This window comes from Canis lupus, chromosome 35 (assembly GCF_048164855.1).
Source record: "Canis lupus baileyi chromosome 35, mCanLup2.hap1, whole genome shotgun sequence".
NCBI classification, from domain to species: Eukaryota; Metazoa; Chordata; class Mammalia; order Carnivora; family Canidae; genus Canis; species Canis lupus.
This window is the reverse complement of record NC_132872.1, coordinates 3,655,169-3,672,654: the sequence shown is the minus strand read 5'-3', so window position 1 is coordinate 3,672,654 and position 17,486 is coordinate 3,655,169. Positions and strand designations below refer to the sequence as shown.

The window sequence follows — 17,486 nt, the reverse complement described above, 5'->3', positions numbered from 1 at the left end:
CAATACGTAGGTACCCTTATCATTTCTTTTAAAGATTTTATTTATTTACGGGAAGCCCAGGTGGCACAGTGGTTCAGCGCCGCCTTCGGCCCAGGGTGTAATCCTGGAGACCCGGGATTGAGTCCCACGTCCAGCTCCTCCCTCTGCCTGTGTCTCTGCTTGTATGTGTGTGTGTGTGTGTGTGTGTGTGTGTGTGTGTGTGTGTAAATAAATGAGAGACACAGAGAGGCAGAGACACAGGCAGAGGGAGAAGCAGGCTCCATGCATGGACCCCGATGCAGGACTCGATCCTGGGACTCCAGGATCACGCCCTGGGCCAAAGGCAGATGCTCAACCACTGAGCCACCCAGGTGCTGGTACTCTTAGCATTATTTCTGTTTTACAGATAAGAAAACTGAAGAGAGAGGTTAAGTAACTTCCCCAAGGTTGTGTATTCACAGCCTGCCTCCTAGGAAGCCTGTGATCATGATTACTGGCTTCACAAGATGGAAGCGTGTGGGTTGGCTGGACTACTAACCTGTAAACAGTCCTGGGGAGGGTAAAGTAGGAAGGGAGAGCCTGAGCAAAGGGCCGAGGTATGAAAGTGCCTGGCATATTTTGAGAATACATGGTCTGGGTAGCTGGGGTTTAGGTGTGTGAGAAGAGCTGTAGGAGAAAAAACCTAGCAGATGACTTGGGACCAAACTATGAAGATCTCGAGAAACTTGCTAGGAAGCCTGGACTTGATGCAGTGGACAATGAGAGCAAAAGTAGGTGTTTTAAGCAGAGTCCCTGTGTTTCATTCTGTACTTTATATTTTATTTATTTACTTATTTATTTTTTTAAAGAGGGAAAAGGAGAACGAGAATTTTAAGCAGGGTCGGTCCTCTCCCAGGTCCCACGTTGCTCTATCTCACAGCCCTGAGACCATGACCTGAGCTGAAATCGGACGCTTAACCAACTGAACCAGTGAGGTGCCCCTCATTCTGCACTTTAGGAAGATAGCTGGAACCTGAGGAAACGGCAGTGTGGACAGGCAGGTCTACTGGAAGGCTGTTGCAGAAGACCTAGCAGTCGGTAAAAAAGAGTAAAAAAAAAAAGAAGTTTTGGAGTAAGAATATGAAAAGGGTGAAATCATTAAGGGATGAGACCTCAAAGCAATCATCCATAGAGCCTTTATCCAAGTTGATCTTGGACTTCCAAGATCTTGACTTCCAAGTTGGACATCTGATGTATAAAAAAGAAGTCATTACAGCACCCCTCACCCAGTCCCTTCTGAACAGAACTCCAGGCTACCGAGAGCACGGGAGACCCACGCGTGCACAGTTATAAACCACCTTCTGCTTTAACTGTTGTATGGAATGGGTGATGGATTTTTTTCATTATTATGTTAAAAAAACATATTTTTATCCTTTTTAGTTTCAAGGACACACCAAATGTTCTCTAACCAAAATACTGAGGAGGGGTAGGAAGAGGAATCGGACTAGGAATCCCCATAAGACAGCTCATGTGACACATGAACATTCAGAAGCCTGTACCAAATAGCCAGGGCTGACACATTCTTCTCAAGAACACACACAACTTTTTGCAAAAACGTACAGTGTACTAATAAAGCAAGTCTCATCAAAACTCAAGGAATGGTATCCTAGAGATCAAGGCCTCCGATCACCGTACAATAAAGTCAGAAACCAGGAACAAAAATAATTTTTTAAATGTATACATTTGGAAATTTTAAAACATTTTTTTTTCTGGGGTAAAACATTTCTATCACAATCAAATCAAAGGGGGACAAAGGGCCACGTGGAAGAAAAAATACTTAGAACTAGATTGTCATGAAAATACCCAGGGAGTAAGGAGCTACTTCAAAGCCAATCCCGTTGCTGTCTGGGACTGTGTTGCATTCACGTCCTTTGTGTCTTGCAGCTTGCTCTGTGTCCATTTAGAGATGAGCAGGGGTAGGGATAGTTTCGAAAGGTTTAGAAAACCATGTCTCGTTTGGTGAGAATAAAAACAGAAAGGGTTAAACCTCCGAACTGGAAATCATACCTAAATTTTTAGAAATCGGTTTTCTTATATCTGTTCGTTTTATGGCCAAATTCCCTCAACTAAAAATCATCTAAAATCCCTTCCCTTCCTCTTCCGAACAGAGATTCCCATGAAAAAAGCACAACGGGGATAGGAAAACAAGGCTGACTGTACAGATTCTGGGTTCGTTCAAGGTAGTTCTGAGATGAGTTTAGAACATTTGGTTTGAGTTTCTTTTGGCCATTTTGATTCCTTCTGCATTCTAGATACATGGTTTTGAACCGTGTTTTGTGACCGGTGATGAGGGATTGGGGGAAAATGGGGTGGAGTGTTTTCCTTCTGTTGTCAATTGACACCTGGTTTTCTAGACAAGAATTTTGCCCTCACTCTCAGGACACGGGGCCAGAATCTTGGACGTTGACTGGCAAGAAAGAGAAACTGAAGATTTCTTCAAAGCTCAGCTTGTTATTCAGTGCTGGTTGATTTTGCCTAGAACTCTTTCCCATTACCTCGCTGCCCTCCCGTTTTGAAGAAAACAATTGGAATTGTCTCCGGAGGGAACAAACGGAGTTGCGGGTGGGCCACACTGTGGTGGTTCTTTTCTCCCTCGAGGAGCAAGCGTGACCACCTGCCGCCCTCTGCTGTTCAAATAAAAGCAGTTCCCAAGCCCTGTCTATACCAGCCTTGCCCTCCCGGGTTTGCGTCTTCCTGAGAGAGGACGTGTGCATTTTATACAACATCATTCCTCAACTATCTTAACCATTTCGATTCTGGTTCTCCCCTCTTTTCCATCTGCCACTCTCCATGGACTCTCAAACTCTTTCTAAGGAAGGAAAACATTAGGTTTCAAGAAATATGTGTAGCTTATGATGAACCCTTCCAGGCCCAGGCTGATATGATGGCTCAGGTCTCTGCACACACCAACAATGATCATTAAACACAGTGGTCAGGGGGCCTAGATTCTAGTCTGCGAATTGGATGAGTTAATTTGACTCAACTGCTTGGCCCTCCACTATGTGCAAGATGCAATGTTAAGCAGCATGACAAATGGTGCATAAAACATGGAAAAAGGGGGATCCCTGGGTGGCGCAGCGGTTTGGCGCCTGCCTTTGGCCCAGGGCGTGATCCTGGAGACCCGGGATCGAATCCCATATCAGGCTCCCGATGCATGGAGCCTGCTTCTCCCTCTGCCTGTGTCTCTGCCTCTCTCTCTCTCTCTCTCTCTGACTATCATAAGTAAATAAATAAAAATTAAAAAAAAAAAAAAAGAAAAAAAAAAAAAAAAAAAAAAAACATGGAAAAAGGATTACTCTCTTCAAAGGGTTCATGGGTCTGGCAAGGTGATAGCATGCAGGGAAGATGTCATGATAGACAGAAGCACATGATCAGAGCCATAGGTACCAGCCTCTGGAAGAGCAGAGAGGGGGAAAAGATCACTATTGGCTAACTCTCAGGCTTGGACTGACTCATGAAACTCCAGAGCAAGTCATTCCAATGGTGGAAAGAAGAAACACTCTAAGTTCATGGCAAGACACTTCATCAACTGTCCTCCTCCAAATTAGAGTCCCTCCCATTTATTTATTTATTTATTTGATTCATTTGACAAATACCCATGGAGTCTTCTGTGCCAGGTAGTGTGCTAGGCTCCAAGGCAATTAGAGTGAACAAGGTTCTTGCCCACGTGGGCCTTATAGTCCACAGGAAGGCTTAGACAAATGCATGGGCTGTTCCACTACGGTGTTAGAAGGCTGTCATGATGCCCTTCCAGTCCATACTCCAACTTGAGTCAAAGTAGAAAGGAAAAATGAGAGAGGAATCTTCCATGGGCATAATCCAGAGTCAAAGTCAGAAAAAGCATTAGCGTGGATTTCAGCCAGGCTCTCGGTCCTTGCTAAAGGAGTTGAAAGGGGAGGGCTAGGTAGAAATAGGATGCAAAGAAGGTTGGGGAGCAAAGGTAAGTAGGGAGGCCTTTGGCATCAATGACGAAGTGTCGCACCCAAAAGCATAAGATACCTAGGAATAAACCTCACCAAAGATGTAAAGGATCTATACCCTCAAAACTATAGAACACTTCTGAAAGAAATTGAGGAAGACACAAAGAGATGGAAAAATATTCCATGCTCATGGATTGGCAGAATTAATATTGTGAAAATGTCAATGTTACCCAGGGCAATATACACGTTTAATGCAATCCCTATCAAAATACCATGGACTTTCTTCAGAGAGTTAGAACAAATTATTTTAAGATTTGTGTGGAATCAGAAAAGACCCCGAATAGCCAGGGGAATTTTAAAAAAGAAAACCATATCTGGGGGCATCACAATGCCAGATTTCAGGTTGTACTACAAAGCTGTGGTCATCAAGACAGTGTGGTACTGGCACAAAAACAGACACATAGATCAGTGGAACAGAATAGAGAATCCAGAAGTGGACCCTGAACTTTATGGGCAACTAATATTCGATAAAGGAGGAAAGACTATCCATTGGAAGAAAGACAGTCTCTTCAATAAATGGTGCTGGGAAAATTGGACATCCACATGCAGAAGAATGAAACTAGACCACTCTCTTTCACCATACACAAAGATAAACTCAAAATGGATGAAAGATCTAAATGTGAGACAAGATTCCATCAAAATCCTAGAGAAGAACACAGGCAACACCCTTTTTGAACTCGGCCATAGTAACTTCTTGCAAGATACATCCACAAAGGCAAAAGAAACAAAAGCAAAAATGAACTATTGGGACTTCATCAAGATAAGAAGCTTTTGCACAGCAAAGGATACAGTCAACAAAACTCAAAGACAACCTACAGAATGGGAGAAGATATTTGCAAATGACATATCAGATAAAGGGCTAGTTTCCAAGATCTATAAAGAACTTATTAAACTCAACACCAAAGAAACAAACAATCCAATCATGAAATGGGCAAAAGACATGAACAGAAATCTCACAGAGGAAGACATAGACATGGCCAACATGCATATGAGAAAATGCTCTGCATCACTTGCCATCAGGGAAATACAAATCAAAACTACAATGAGATACCACCTCACACCAGTGAGAATGGGGAAAATTAACAAGGCAGGAAACAACAAATGTTGGAGAGGATGCGGAGAAAAGGGAACCCTCTTGCGCTGTTGGTGGGAATGTGAACTGGTGCAGCCACTCTGGAAAACTGTGTGGAGGTTCCTCAAACAGTTAAAAATATACCTGCCCTACGACCCAGCAATTGCACTGTTGGGGATTTACCCCAAAGATACAAATGCAATGAAACGCCGGGACACCTGCACCCCGATGTTTCTAGCAGCAATGGCCACTATAGCCAAACTGTGGAAGGAGCCTCGGTGTCCAACGAAAGATGAATGGATAAAGAAGATGTGGTTTATGTATACAATGGAATATTACTCAGCTATTAGAAATGACAAATACCCACCATTTGCTTCAACGTGGATGGAACTGGAGGGTATTATGCTGAGTGAAGTAAGTCAGTCGGAGAAGGACAAACATTATATGTTCTCATTCATTTGGGGAATATAAATAATAGTGAAAGGGAAAATAAGGGAAGGGAGAAGAAATGTGTGGGAAATATCAGAAAGGGAGACAGAACGTAAAGACTGCTAACTCTGGGAAACGAACTAGGGGTGGTAGAAGGGGAGGAGGGCGGGGGGTGGGAGTGAATGGGTGACGGGCACTGGGTATTATTCTGTATGTTAGTAAATTGAACACCAATAAAAAAAATAAATAAATAAAAAAAAAAAAAAAAAAAAAAAAAAATGACGAAGTGTCACAATGCTTTTCCAAGACCTTGCCTGTGCCCGGAATGCAATGGCGTGGAAGGAGTGCTGTGTGACCTTACACGTACTTCCCTGTCTCATCTGGAAATAGGAACAAATAACACCTGCTTGGCACATGCTCCCAGAGTTTGGGATGAGCAAATGAAGGAGTTTGTGAGTGGTTTCTGCCAACTAGATAATGTTACATGAATCACTGGTGTTATTACCATTATCGGCAACGCTTGGGCCAGGCCAGAGGCAGAGGGATGAAGATTGATGCCTTCCACGGCCCCTTCCAGACAGAGAACCTGCAAGGAAGGCTTGTTGGCAACCTTTCTCTCCAACTTCCCACTAAGTCTACATCCAAACTAGGAAGAGCTGCTTTTTTTTTTTCATTTTTTAAAAGATTTTATTTATTTATTTGAGAGAGAGCACGAGCGGGGGACAAGGGAGAGGCAGAGGCAGAGGGAGAAGCAGACTTCCCGCTGAGCGGGAGCCTGATGAGGGGCTCCACCCCAGGACCCTGGGATCATGACCTGAGCCGAAGGCAGACGCTCCACTGACTGAGCCTCCCAGTGCCCAGATTTGCTTTTTAGACAATGTGTGTGTCTAATAATATCCTGAATGCAGTTAGGAGTGATGAGAAAGAGGCAAAAGGCAAGAAATTCCCTATACAGCAGTTTGGGGTGCTGTTTTATGGAAGTACTACCACAGTGCGGATTCATGAAACCCCACTTAAAATGTTCACATAGAAACGTGCCATGTGTCTCTTCCATGTGTCATTTGTCTCCTCCCTGTCACTCCTGCTGTGTAATCACTGTCTTACTCCCTTGTGGATTCCCATCAGGATGGAACACACAGGCCACTGGACGAAGCTGGCAGCGTTCCCAAATCGTTTCTACCCTAAAGTCCTAACAGGGGCGTTGGGACGAGCGAGAAGGCAGGGCTCCGTGTCTGTGGAGGGCTGGTCGTTAACATCAGCCAGGCGCCATCCTGGACGCGTGCAGAGGTCACTGAGTTCCATCTCCCCCCCCACCAGGGGTTCAGCCCAAAGAGAGCGGTGAGCGTGTCAGCCTTGCTCACTGTTGACCACAGCCAACAGGCAGCTCAATAAATCCTCAAACAAATGAGCCCTTGGGTCCAACGAGCTTTCACGTGGGCATGATTATCCCCAATTTACAGCTAAAACTGAGGCCTAAGCTGCTTAAGAAAGTTGTCCAAGGCAAGAGAGCCTGTCTGGCTTGGGGCCTGGACCAATGTGCTCTGTCTGCTGCTGAAGCTTACGTTCCCTCCCATGTGGAAGGCCTCTGAGAGCCTCCTTTCTCAGAGGCAATGGATTTTATTGGGGTTTTTTTTTTTTTCATCATTTTCCCAAAAGTTTGCTTTCCCTCTGTGTTTAAAAGCAGGTTCTGGTTGAATATTATCAGTAATATGCCCTGGGGTAATTATTTTATAGCTTGTCTGGACCTAGTTCCAGATTCTACTTATGAGCCATTCCCAATTCTTCGAAGAACTGGAATGAGGACAAAGATCAAATATTCATCCAACAGACCAGCATGTATTAAATGCCCATTTCACAGCAGAAGCCAGGCTAGAGGTCTGAGGTACAAGAAGGGTAATGTGCTCCTGTCCTTGAGGAACCTACAGTCTAGGAGCTCCAACTGTGCCCTTTTTCCCTTTATTTATTTTTTTTTAAGATTTTATTTATTCACGAAAGACACACAGAGAGAGGCAGAGACACAGGCAGAGGGAAAACCAGGCTCTATGCAGGGAGCCCGATGCAGGATTCGATCCCAGGTCTCCAGGATCACTCCCTGGGCCAAATGTAGATGCCACCCAGGTGTCCCACCTTTTTTTTCCTTTAAAAAACATTACAAAAGTGAAACACACTGACTGCAGGATTTTTGGAACTCCCAGGTAAGAAGAGAAAGAAAAAAAAAATCTCTCAAAATTCAGACATTTTATAAATCCTCAGGGTAGGGCCTCCATTCTGGCATCTATCTTGCAAAATCTTGCAGCAGCCTGGAGGAGGTAACAATGTTTTCTGAAGGGGGGAACAGCCGCCCTTGATCTCATCACCCTGTGATAAGCACTGATAACATTTAGAAAATCTTCTTTATCTCCTTTTCTTTGACTGTGAGCTGATGGTCCAGATGTCCTTCTCTTGGCCTCGCCTAAGCCTGGAGGAGACCTTTGTGGCCTCCCCGGCACTGCCACGAGTGACGTGCTGCTGCCTACCATGCTCCCTGGCTGTCCCCCTGCCACAGCCCTGGGCTTCCTCACCTAGAAGGGGTCTCTTAGGTGTGGGAAAAGCAGCCTCTACCAGATGCCCCCACATATCCCCACCCCACCCCAGAGGAGCCTCAGGGGCAGGGAGTTGGTTTCCCGGAGGCCGGTTCCCTTGGATAGAGGGCGCTCTCAGCAGCTGCCCTCCAACCAGGGCGGCCTGTTGATTCACTGCAAGCAGCTTTCAAAAATCCTCACGCCCGGCCCCCCACTTCACACCAACTAGAAGAATCTCTAGGCCTGAGGTCCAGGCATCGGTCTTTTAATGTTTTTCAAGCTGCCCAGGTTAAAGATTGAGAACCACAGATTTTAAGGAAGGCCGGGCAGTGGTGCACATGACCTTTGAGACTAGCAGAGGGCCCCGTAGTGCTCAGTCTCAAGACACGCAGCCCCAAGAGTTGGCATTGCAGTTTTGCGCAGCTCACCTCGTGGGAACCCGGAGTGGTATATGTGGGCAATTGGTTCGCCAAGGAGAATCCTAAGGGGGAAGATAGCATCTTGCTCCAAAGGGCTCACGTGGATCCCGCGTAAGGGAAGCAGCAGCAGAAACTGTGTTCACACAGGACATGAGTGGCTACAGGGAGATGAGTAGGAAGGCCGCAATGGGCCATTTGGGAGGCACGTGAGCTGTCTGGCTTCGTTATGGAGCAGAGAAGAATTTGACAACAGAAACTTGGAGAAAAGCCTCTGTAACAATAGGCTGCTTAGTGGAAGGGAAAGGACTAGAATTAGATCAGCTTTCTTTTTTTTTTCTTGTAAATTTATTTTTTATTGGTGTTCAATTTGCCAACATACAGAATAACACCCAGTGCTCATCCCATCAAGTGCCCCCCTCAGTGCCCGTCACCCAGTCACCCCCACCCTCCCGCCCACCTCCCCTTCCACCACCCCTAGTTCGTTTCCCAGAGTTAGGAGTCTCTCATGTTCTGTCTCCCTTTCTGATATTTCCCACTCATTTTTTCTCCTTTCCCCTTTATTCCCTTTCACTATTTTTTATATTCCCCAAATGAATGAGACCATATAATGTTTGTCCTTCTCCGATTGACTCATTTCACTCAGCATAATACCCTCCAGGTCCCCCATGTCGAAGCAAATGGTGGGTATTTGCCATTTCTAATGGCTGAGTCATATCCCAGTGTATACATAGACCAAGCTTCTTTATCCATCATCTCTCCATGGACACCGAGGCTCCTTCCACAGTTTGGCTATTGTGGACATTGCTGCTAGAAACATCGGGGTGCAGGTGTCCCGGCATTTCATTGCATCTGTATCTTTGGGGTAAATCCCCAGCAGTGCAATTGCTGGGTCGTAGGGCAGTAGATCATCTTTCTTTACTTAAGTGGTCACTGAACGCTTGTTATCCGTCAAGCATTGTGCCAACACTTGACATATATTTCTCACTCGATCTCTGCAATAACACTTTGCGACAAGTATTATTTATCCCCATTTTATAGGGAAGGAAAATGATATAATAGATCATAAGTGATTATCATACGAAACAAAGGAGGTGAGCCCCAGACTTTCTGACTCCAAAATCCATGTTTTGTTCACCCCACCAAGGGTGAACCTGCACTCGTGTGCTTAGCGATAAAACAAAAGATGAGAGAAAAATCAAGAAGGGGTGACTTTTCGGCATGGCTAGTTGGCCAGAAGTCCACCTTCCGTGACAAGCCATGGGGACACGAGGCGGCCTTTACAGTGTGTGTAAAGAGCCCCCGCGGTGCCTCTGCCAACCAGTCATGCGACTGATGCTTAGTGGGCCTGGGTCTGTCTCACCTAAGCAGCCGAAAGGACTAGACCCCCCCTAGGTCAGTGCTTTACAAGTTGCCCCATGGAGGCTTGGGCGACAGGAGGCCACGCTGGGGAGAGGATGGACGGGAGGACCTTCCCCACCAGACAAGCTCCGCGTGTAGCTGCTTGAAGGGAACATTCCCCTCCTGGGAGGGAGGGGGCTACATGTGGGAGGAAACCATTGGGTTAGAGGTCATCGGTTAATGTCAACGGCCCTTCCGGTTTGGCCCACATCAGGTGCTCTGTTTTTGAAAATCCGTGATGCCGGGAAGAATCGGCACCAATGCCTTGCTCGAGTGCATGTGGAAGGAGGCCAGGGAGGGCGGCCTTTACACATCTGACCGGGAGGAAGAGCCGTGAGGAAGGGAAATGCGAGAGGGAAAGGCCAGCTGCAGCCAGCAGAGCTTGGGGCCGTGATACACCTGCCTGGGGCCCTGGGCCGCCCAGAGGAACGTGCAGAACCAGCGTAGAGAGGAAGGCTGAGCAGGTGCCCCGGGGTGGGGACTGCCACGGGGACACGGTCGCAAACAATAAAGGCTGGACTCCAGGCTCCATCTCCCTAAACTGTACTTCTTTTTTACTCACTAGGGTTAAAAAAAAAAAAAAAAAAAAAAGCCCTCCTGTTCTCTTTTACTAGTTTAGGATTTAAGCAATTTTCTGTTTCTTTGTGTCTTTCAGATCTTAAATCCAAATTTCATCCAAGAAGGTGAGTTAAAAAGTAGGATTGACAACATGGGGATTGGCTAAATAAATGTGGCAAGTCCATCAGTGAGGAAGAGGCCGTACACAATGGTGATGTAGTTCCGCGCTATGGACAAGGAAAGGTGTTTAGGATACACTGCTGGGTTGGAAAAGACCACAACTTGCAACACGTATGATTTGTGGAAGAAAATGTGTGTGGATTAAAGCCAAAGGTGTATGGATTAGACCAAAATGTTCGCAGTAGTAACCTCTGTACCAGGAAGGACATCGTGGAGCTTTTCCTTCTTTTATCTGTATTTCCTGATTTTCTACGATAAACATTTACTATTTGTAAGATACTTCTTAATGGGACACAGATGGTCCAACAGTATTAAGCTGAAGGTTATTTGAATCATCACACATGGGGTGGGGGGATGAGAAGGTTGTGTTGTAAAATGACTATTTGTTCTGTTTGTTCTAAATGTTGATTTACGTCGCTTTGACCACAGTGGCCCCGGAGTTCCTTGTGCCCTTGGTGGATGTGACCTGCTTGCTCGGGGACACAGTGACGTTGCAGTGCAAAGTCTGTGGACGGCCAAAGCCCACCATCACCTGGAAGGGGCCAGACCAGAACATCCTTGACACTGACAACAGTTCGGCCACATACACCGTCTCCTCCTGGTAAGTGGATCGCCCCACGTGGACACCCCCAGCACCTCGGGGCAGCTGCTGTTTGGGTTACCTCGCCTCTGCGGGAGGACAGCTGCTTTGGAGCTTATTCTGGCACAAATATTTGGCCTTGGCTAGGAGAGAAATTGAGTCAAAAACCACGGGCGGGGATCCCTGGGTGGTTCAGCGGTTTAGCACCTGCCTTTGGCCCAGGGCGTGATCCTGGAGACCTGGGATCAAGTCCCACATCGGGCTTCTGCATGGAGCCTGCTTCTCCCTCTGCCTGTGTCTCTGCCTCTCTCTCTGTGTGTGTCTCTCATGAATAAATTTAAAAAAAAATTAAAAAAAAACCAACATGGGTGGCTCATGAAAGCGTGCTCTCGAGACAGTGCTCTCACACAGCCGTGCTGTGGGCACGGCCCCCACCACTCACTGCGGCCTGCCACTGAGCCTGTCAGACAGCTGGGTGATGCGCAGCACAGGGTCACACGCTGCTCAGCATCACACAGGCACACCTGAACCTACACGAATAGTTTGGAAAGACTGTATTCTAGACCCACATTCAACAAATAGAAACATAAACCTTTATTTCTCAGGTCAAGCATAAACCATACCGTCAAAGAGCTTTGACAGTCACTGACTTACATTCACCTGGTTGGTTGATCTTTCCCGAAGGATCCCCAAGACACTCTGTATGTCAGCAATAGAGGCAAAGGCTCCAGACCTATGGAAGGGATGTGGGTCTCACATCCCAATATCCTGCTCCCTTTGTGTCCCTCGGGGTTCCAGTGAAACAGTGATCTATTTAATTCCTCCACTAGCCTAAGAACAATTTCCATAGAAGAAGGGGGGAAAAAAGACTCGCTCCAAAATATGCAATGTTAAACACAAAATCCAGCCATAAATATGCTTCTACACAGAAAGGCTTTTTATTAAAAAAAAAAAAAAAAAAAAAAAAAAAACTCAGTTGACTGCCTCCAAATCATTCTGTTATTATTTATTTATTGCTACTGAGGATGAACTTTATGGCGTACTGCTGTTTACAGTGCACAAGCAGTAGCAAGCCCTAAGTGCTTAAGCATTTATCAAAGAATCATCTAGAATCAAACTCCCATCCATTAACTTAATTTTTGTTCATATGGGGACACCTGGGTGGCTCAGCGGTTAAGCATCTGCCTTCTGGCTCAGGGTGTGATGCTGGAGTCCTGGGGATCGAGTCCCACGTCGGGCTCCCTGCATGGAGCCCGCTTCTCCCTCTGCCTGTGCCTCTGCCTCTGTATGTCTCTCATGAATAAATAAATAAAATCTTAAAAAAAAATTTTTTATTCATATGAAATGGTATGCCCAGCAAAGATGGCCAGGGATGGCCAGGTCCTAAGATCAGTGGACCCCTGGAACTTGGTGTGAGAGTCAGTGCTTGGTGAGGATCCAAAAGAGCTGCGCAGGCTGTGGGGAGGGAGCGGGGTTGACCGTGATTGCTGCATTTCGCCCTTTCTGAGCAGTGTTTCCCTTGTGATATCCTGGACCCCCGATTGGGACTACTGGGGAAGTTAGCATTTAGTGGTGAAATGTGTCCTTTCCTTAATTCACTTAATTGTTTTGAGGGTCCCATAGTAGAGTTTGAAATACTTAAGTATCTTGATTCTCAGTCATTCCATTTTCTTTTCTCTCTCTCTCTCTTTTTTTTTTTTAAGATTTATTCACGCATTTTAGAAAGAAAAAGAGCATGGGGGAGGGCAGAGGGAGAAGGAGAGAGAATCCTAAGCAAATTCTGTGCAGAGCACGGAGCCCAACATGGGGCTTAATCCCAGGACCCCAAGGTCACAACCTGAGCCGAAACCAAGTCAGATGCTTAACCGACTCCACCACCCAGATAACCCTCCATTTTCCTTTTTTTTTTTTTTTAAGATTTATTTATTCATGAGAGAGAGAGACACACACACACACAGAGGCAGAGACACAGGCAGAGGGAGAATCAGGCTCCACGCAGGGAGCCCGACGTGGGGCTCGATCCCAGGACCCCAGGATCATGCTCTGGGCTCAAGGCAGGAGCTAAACCGCTGAGCCCCCCGGGCGTCCCACCCCTCCATTTTCTTGTACCATTTGTTACTGATGTGTGAGGCTGAGAATATTTTAGGACAAAGTTCCTAGTGGTGGTAAAACCAGTAATATCGTATAGGACTTTATAGATTTCAAACCATTTTCTGATTCTTCTCTCGTTGCATTCCTTTTCTATCCCTGTACCCGATATACAACAAACATGGGAGATGAGGGTGGCAAGAATTTCCCCCCACAAAGAAATGGGAGCATAGAAAGACAAGGTGATCCCCCAAGGTGTGTTGGGAAAGTCAGAGCTGGAGGATACTTTGGGCCTGAGGATTCAGCTCAGCGCACCGTGTGTCCACTCTATGGGATTTTACCCAGCAGTCAATTGTCTCATTCCTGGAGTCTGAAGAGCATCTTTTTGGTATCTCTAGTGATTCGGGAGAAATCACCCTGAAGATCTGCAATCTGATGCCCCAAGACAGTGGGATTTATACCTGCATAGCAACAAATGACCACGGCACCACGTCTACATCTGCTACGGTTAAAGTGCAAGGTACAGGCTCTTTGCTAGTCTAATGCTTTTTAGACTTTTAAAATATTTTTTTATTATGGTAAAATACCTGTAACATGAAATTTAGCATCTTAACCAATGTACATCCTGTAGTGTTGAGTGCATTCGTATTGTTGTATGACCAATCCCTGGAACTCTTCTCTTGCAAAACTAAATCCCATATCCATTCAATAACAGCTCCCGTTCCCTCTCCCCACCGTCCCTGGCAGCCACCCACCTTTCTATTTCCTGTTTCTATGAATTTGTGTTAATCAAACATTTTAAGTGGACGTTACAAGGGCTCCCTGGGACCTGGGGAACAAAAGGTCCATTGTGAAATCCCAAAGTAAAGGTCCAGCAAAGGCAAAGAGAAGGAATCTTCGCTGAGAGCTACCTGCGGCCCCCCATGCCTTCCTGCATGGCTCCTCTGGCCAAGCTTTACGTCCAGCGTGCAGTCTTTAGCCCAAGGAAGAACTCCTAGCCCCCAGGAGTATCTGCCGGGCCTCTCCAGGGCCTGGGGAAAGGTACGCCCCTTGGTGAAGAAGGCCAGAGAAAAAATTTGAGACACGGGGAGGGTATGGTTTCCTAGGTAATGTGCAACCTTGGTGTAAAATGCCACGTTCTGCAGGAATAGCACTTGACCGTAATTTCTGTCCCGAAGGTGTCCCAGCGGCCCCTAACCGCCCCATTGCCCAGGAGAGAAGCTGCACCTCCGTGATCCTCCGCTGGCTGCCTCCCTCCAGCACGGGCAACTGCACAATTTCTGGTTACACCGTGGAGTACAGAGAGGAAGGTGCGCTGGCTTCCCCCACTCTTCTTTTTCTTTCTTCTCTTTCTCAAAAGGAGACCCTTCAGAGTCCTAAACTACTTGCTTCCATGCCCTCCAGCCTGTTCCTTCCTGTGTCTTCCAACTGAGCGTAAAGACCTCAGTGCCAGACTACAGCCTCCTTCTGGTCTCTAGCTTCAAGCAGGCGTTTTTGCCAAAGTGATAGTGACGTGTGGCAGGCCTCCTGCCTGCCTCTGCGTGCATTTCTGTTCTTAATAAGCCCCATCACCCAGACAAATGGGGCAATCAGGCCCATTTTACAGATGAGGAAGCTAAAACCTAAAGAAAGTTAAGGAACACGAGACAGGAGTTCCTAAGAGGCAGGGTGGGCATTAGACCCAGGTGTCAAGTTCACTGGCTCCTGATCCTTCCCGCGGAGTGATAACGAGGGTAGCACGAGCAGGGCTTTACCCCCCACCCCCAGATGAAATTTAGAGATCACATATATAAATATAGATCTCATATATATTTTGTGTGACCTCTAAATTTTATATACATATGTGCATATAATGATTCTTAAAAACCATTCGTTTTTGTAAGTTCGTTATGTTTACCTGCTAAGGGTGCACACCTTCATCGCAGTTAGAAGCACCCGAACCTGTGGCCTGTTAGCAAGAATCGGTTACACAAGAGGCTGCCGGTGGCTCTGGTTGTTAACAGCACGTCCCTGAACCACATGGGGAATTATGCAGCTGAATTTCCAGCAATTGTTTGTGCCCAGAACCCAAATCACTTGTTTTACTCGCCACTACTCAGAGTATTTCAACTCTTCTTTCGTCTACGCAACAAAGCTGATGGTTTCTGCATCTTTGTGAAGCTGCTGTGCTCTTGGGTCTCCCCCTCTTGGCCCAGAAGGGGTCGCGCTGAGCCAGGGGACACGTCTGCAAGGCTAGTACTCTGCAGCCGGCTCAGCTCTCAGCCCATCATGCCACTTGGCTTGAGGAAAATCATCTCATCTTTCTGAGCCTCAGTTTCCCACGTTCCCAACCCCGCGGGATTTCTGGCGGTTTAAGTGTGAAAGTGAAAGGAGAGGGTTACGCGGCCGCCTTGCACAGTGTGGTTCACGCGTGGAGTGCTGGGGCCTGGCCGGCTCCCCTCTGTTTCCGCTTCCAAATGCGTATTTTCTTTCATCTTGTTATTTATAACACATTTTTATGCCTCGTTAAAAAGTGGCCACGCATCCTTCGGTAAGTCCTGCACGATCAACCTCGGCCTTCTCGCCCCCTCTGCGGGCCCCCCGCGTCCGCGGGGCCACAGGTGACCCAGGCAGCAAGCACAACTGTTCCTTGAATGCAGTGTGTCGACGTCCCTTTGTTTGCTTGCCGAAGGCCTCTGCAACGATGTCCCCCTGGCTTTTTCTCTTCCCCGCTCCTCGGAAATCGCACACTAGGTTCCCAGGCCTGGCAGCAGTCGGTAGCTTCGACCTTGGACACCTACCTGGTCATCGAGGACCTCAGTCCCGGGAGCCCCTATCAGTTCAGAGTCAGCGCCAGTAACCCCTGGGGGATCAGCCTTCCCAGCGAGCCCTCGGAGTTCGTGCGACTCCCGGAGTACGGTGAGTCCCCGGAGTGGGGTTCCCCGGGGCACGGAGGGGGGCACCTGGCCAGGTGGGGCCACCTGGATGGGCCGGCCGCTCAGCCAAGTAAGAGGCTCGAGGGACTCAAGTCAGCGTCAGTTGCAGACACCTGCTGAAAAGTCTGGTTTTTCACCCAGAGCAAAAGTGAGGTCCCCACCCCCACCACGGTCCCACCACCGTGTCTACCCTGGGCCTACCAGGGTCCCTGAGCACCTGAGTACGTCTCCAGGAACAGAGAGGGGCTGGCAGGAGTCAGGAGTCACCTGGACGCTATCTGCCCCCTTTCCTAGGTGGGAACACCCAACGTCCCCTCCCCTGGGAACCCCTTCCTGGCGGGAGTGAGCCTCGAAGCATCTCAGCCCCATTCACCACTTAAACTGGGAGAGGAAAGCAGCCCAGTTGAAAGATCTGGATCAAAAAGAGTATTTGATAGTTTCCCCATACCCAGCCTTCCCAGAATGTCTTTTTTCGAGGTGGATACGGGGTTTTTTTAGATTTTTTTTGTTTATTATTATTAGAGGGAGAGCATGCGTGTGAGTGGGGAGAGGGGCAGAGGGATAAGGAGAAACAGGCTCTTCTCTGAGCAGGGAGCCCGACACCTGGGGCCCCATCCCAGGCCCCTGGGATCATGACCTGAGCCAAAGGCCGACTTTTAACCAACGGAACCACCCAGGCGCTCCTCAGGGTGGGTACATTTTTATGTAGACGTGTCAGATAATTTAGATACACCTACAACTAGCTAGGTGTGAGTATTTTACAAATCCCACCTGTTCACTGTCTCAGCAAGCCACCTTGGTCCCAAGAACATTTTGGTTTTTTTACTTATTCATGAGAGAGGGGCAGAGACACAGGCAGAGGGAGAAGCAGGCTCCACGCAGGACGCCCGACGTGGGACTCGATCCCGGGTCTCCAGGATCACGCCCTGGGCTGCAGGCGGCGCTAACCCGCTGAGCCGCCCGGGCCGCCCATCCAAGAACATTTTGGAAGAGCACACTTGTCAGCCTGAAGAAATCCCCAAGTAGTTTGGGGTTCCGTGCTGGCACGAGGGAGTGGCCCGTGTGTGTCGGGGTGGAGGAGGTCACTGCCCTGGAGAGACCACAAGCCTGTGTGTTTCTGGGCTAAGGGGATCCCAGGGTGTCCAGGGCGGCCTCACAAGCCTTCTAGGGCCTTCAGCTACCGTCCAGCCCCTGTCCCCTAGCTGGGTCTGGGAGGGGCTGTCCCCAGGGGCTCAGCTCCCTCCCAGCGGCTTTGCTCCCTTGGACCCATGACTCGCTGGGAACCCTG

At 47.7% G+C, this 17,486-nt stretch overlaps 1 protein-coding gene across 16 annotated transcripts in view; it reads left to right on the top strand.

Annotated features, from left to right (window-relative positions):
• The window catches only part of KALRN (kalirin RhoGEF kinase), a 657,335-nt gene that overhangs the window by 625,728 nt on the left and 14,121 nt on the right, over positions 1-17,486 (top strand). For all 16 annotated transcript variants that reach the window (XM_072811625.1, XM_072811621.1, XM_072811628.1 and 13 more), the window contains 5 exons: positions 10,533-10,560; positions 11,045-11,216; positions 13,682-13,803; positions 14,462-14,593; positions 16,017-16,181. In XM_072811625.1, coding sequence (XP_072667726.1) covers positions 10,533-10,560; positions 11,045-11,216; positions 13,682-13,803; positions 14,462-14,593; positions 16,017-16,181 — 619 coding nt within the window. The remainder of the gene's footprint in view (positions 1-10,532; positions 10,561-11,044; positions 11,217-13,681; positions 13,804-14,461; positions 14,594-16,016; positions 16,182-17,486) is intronic.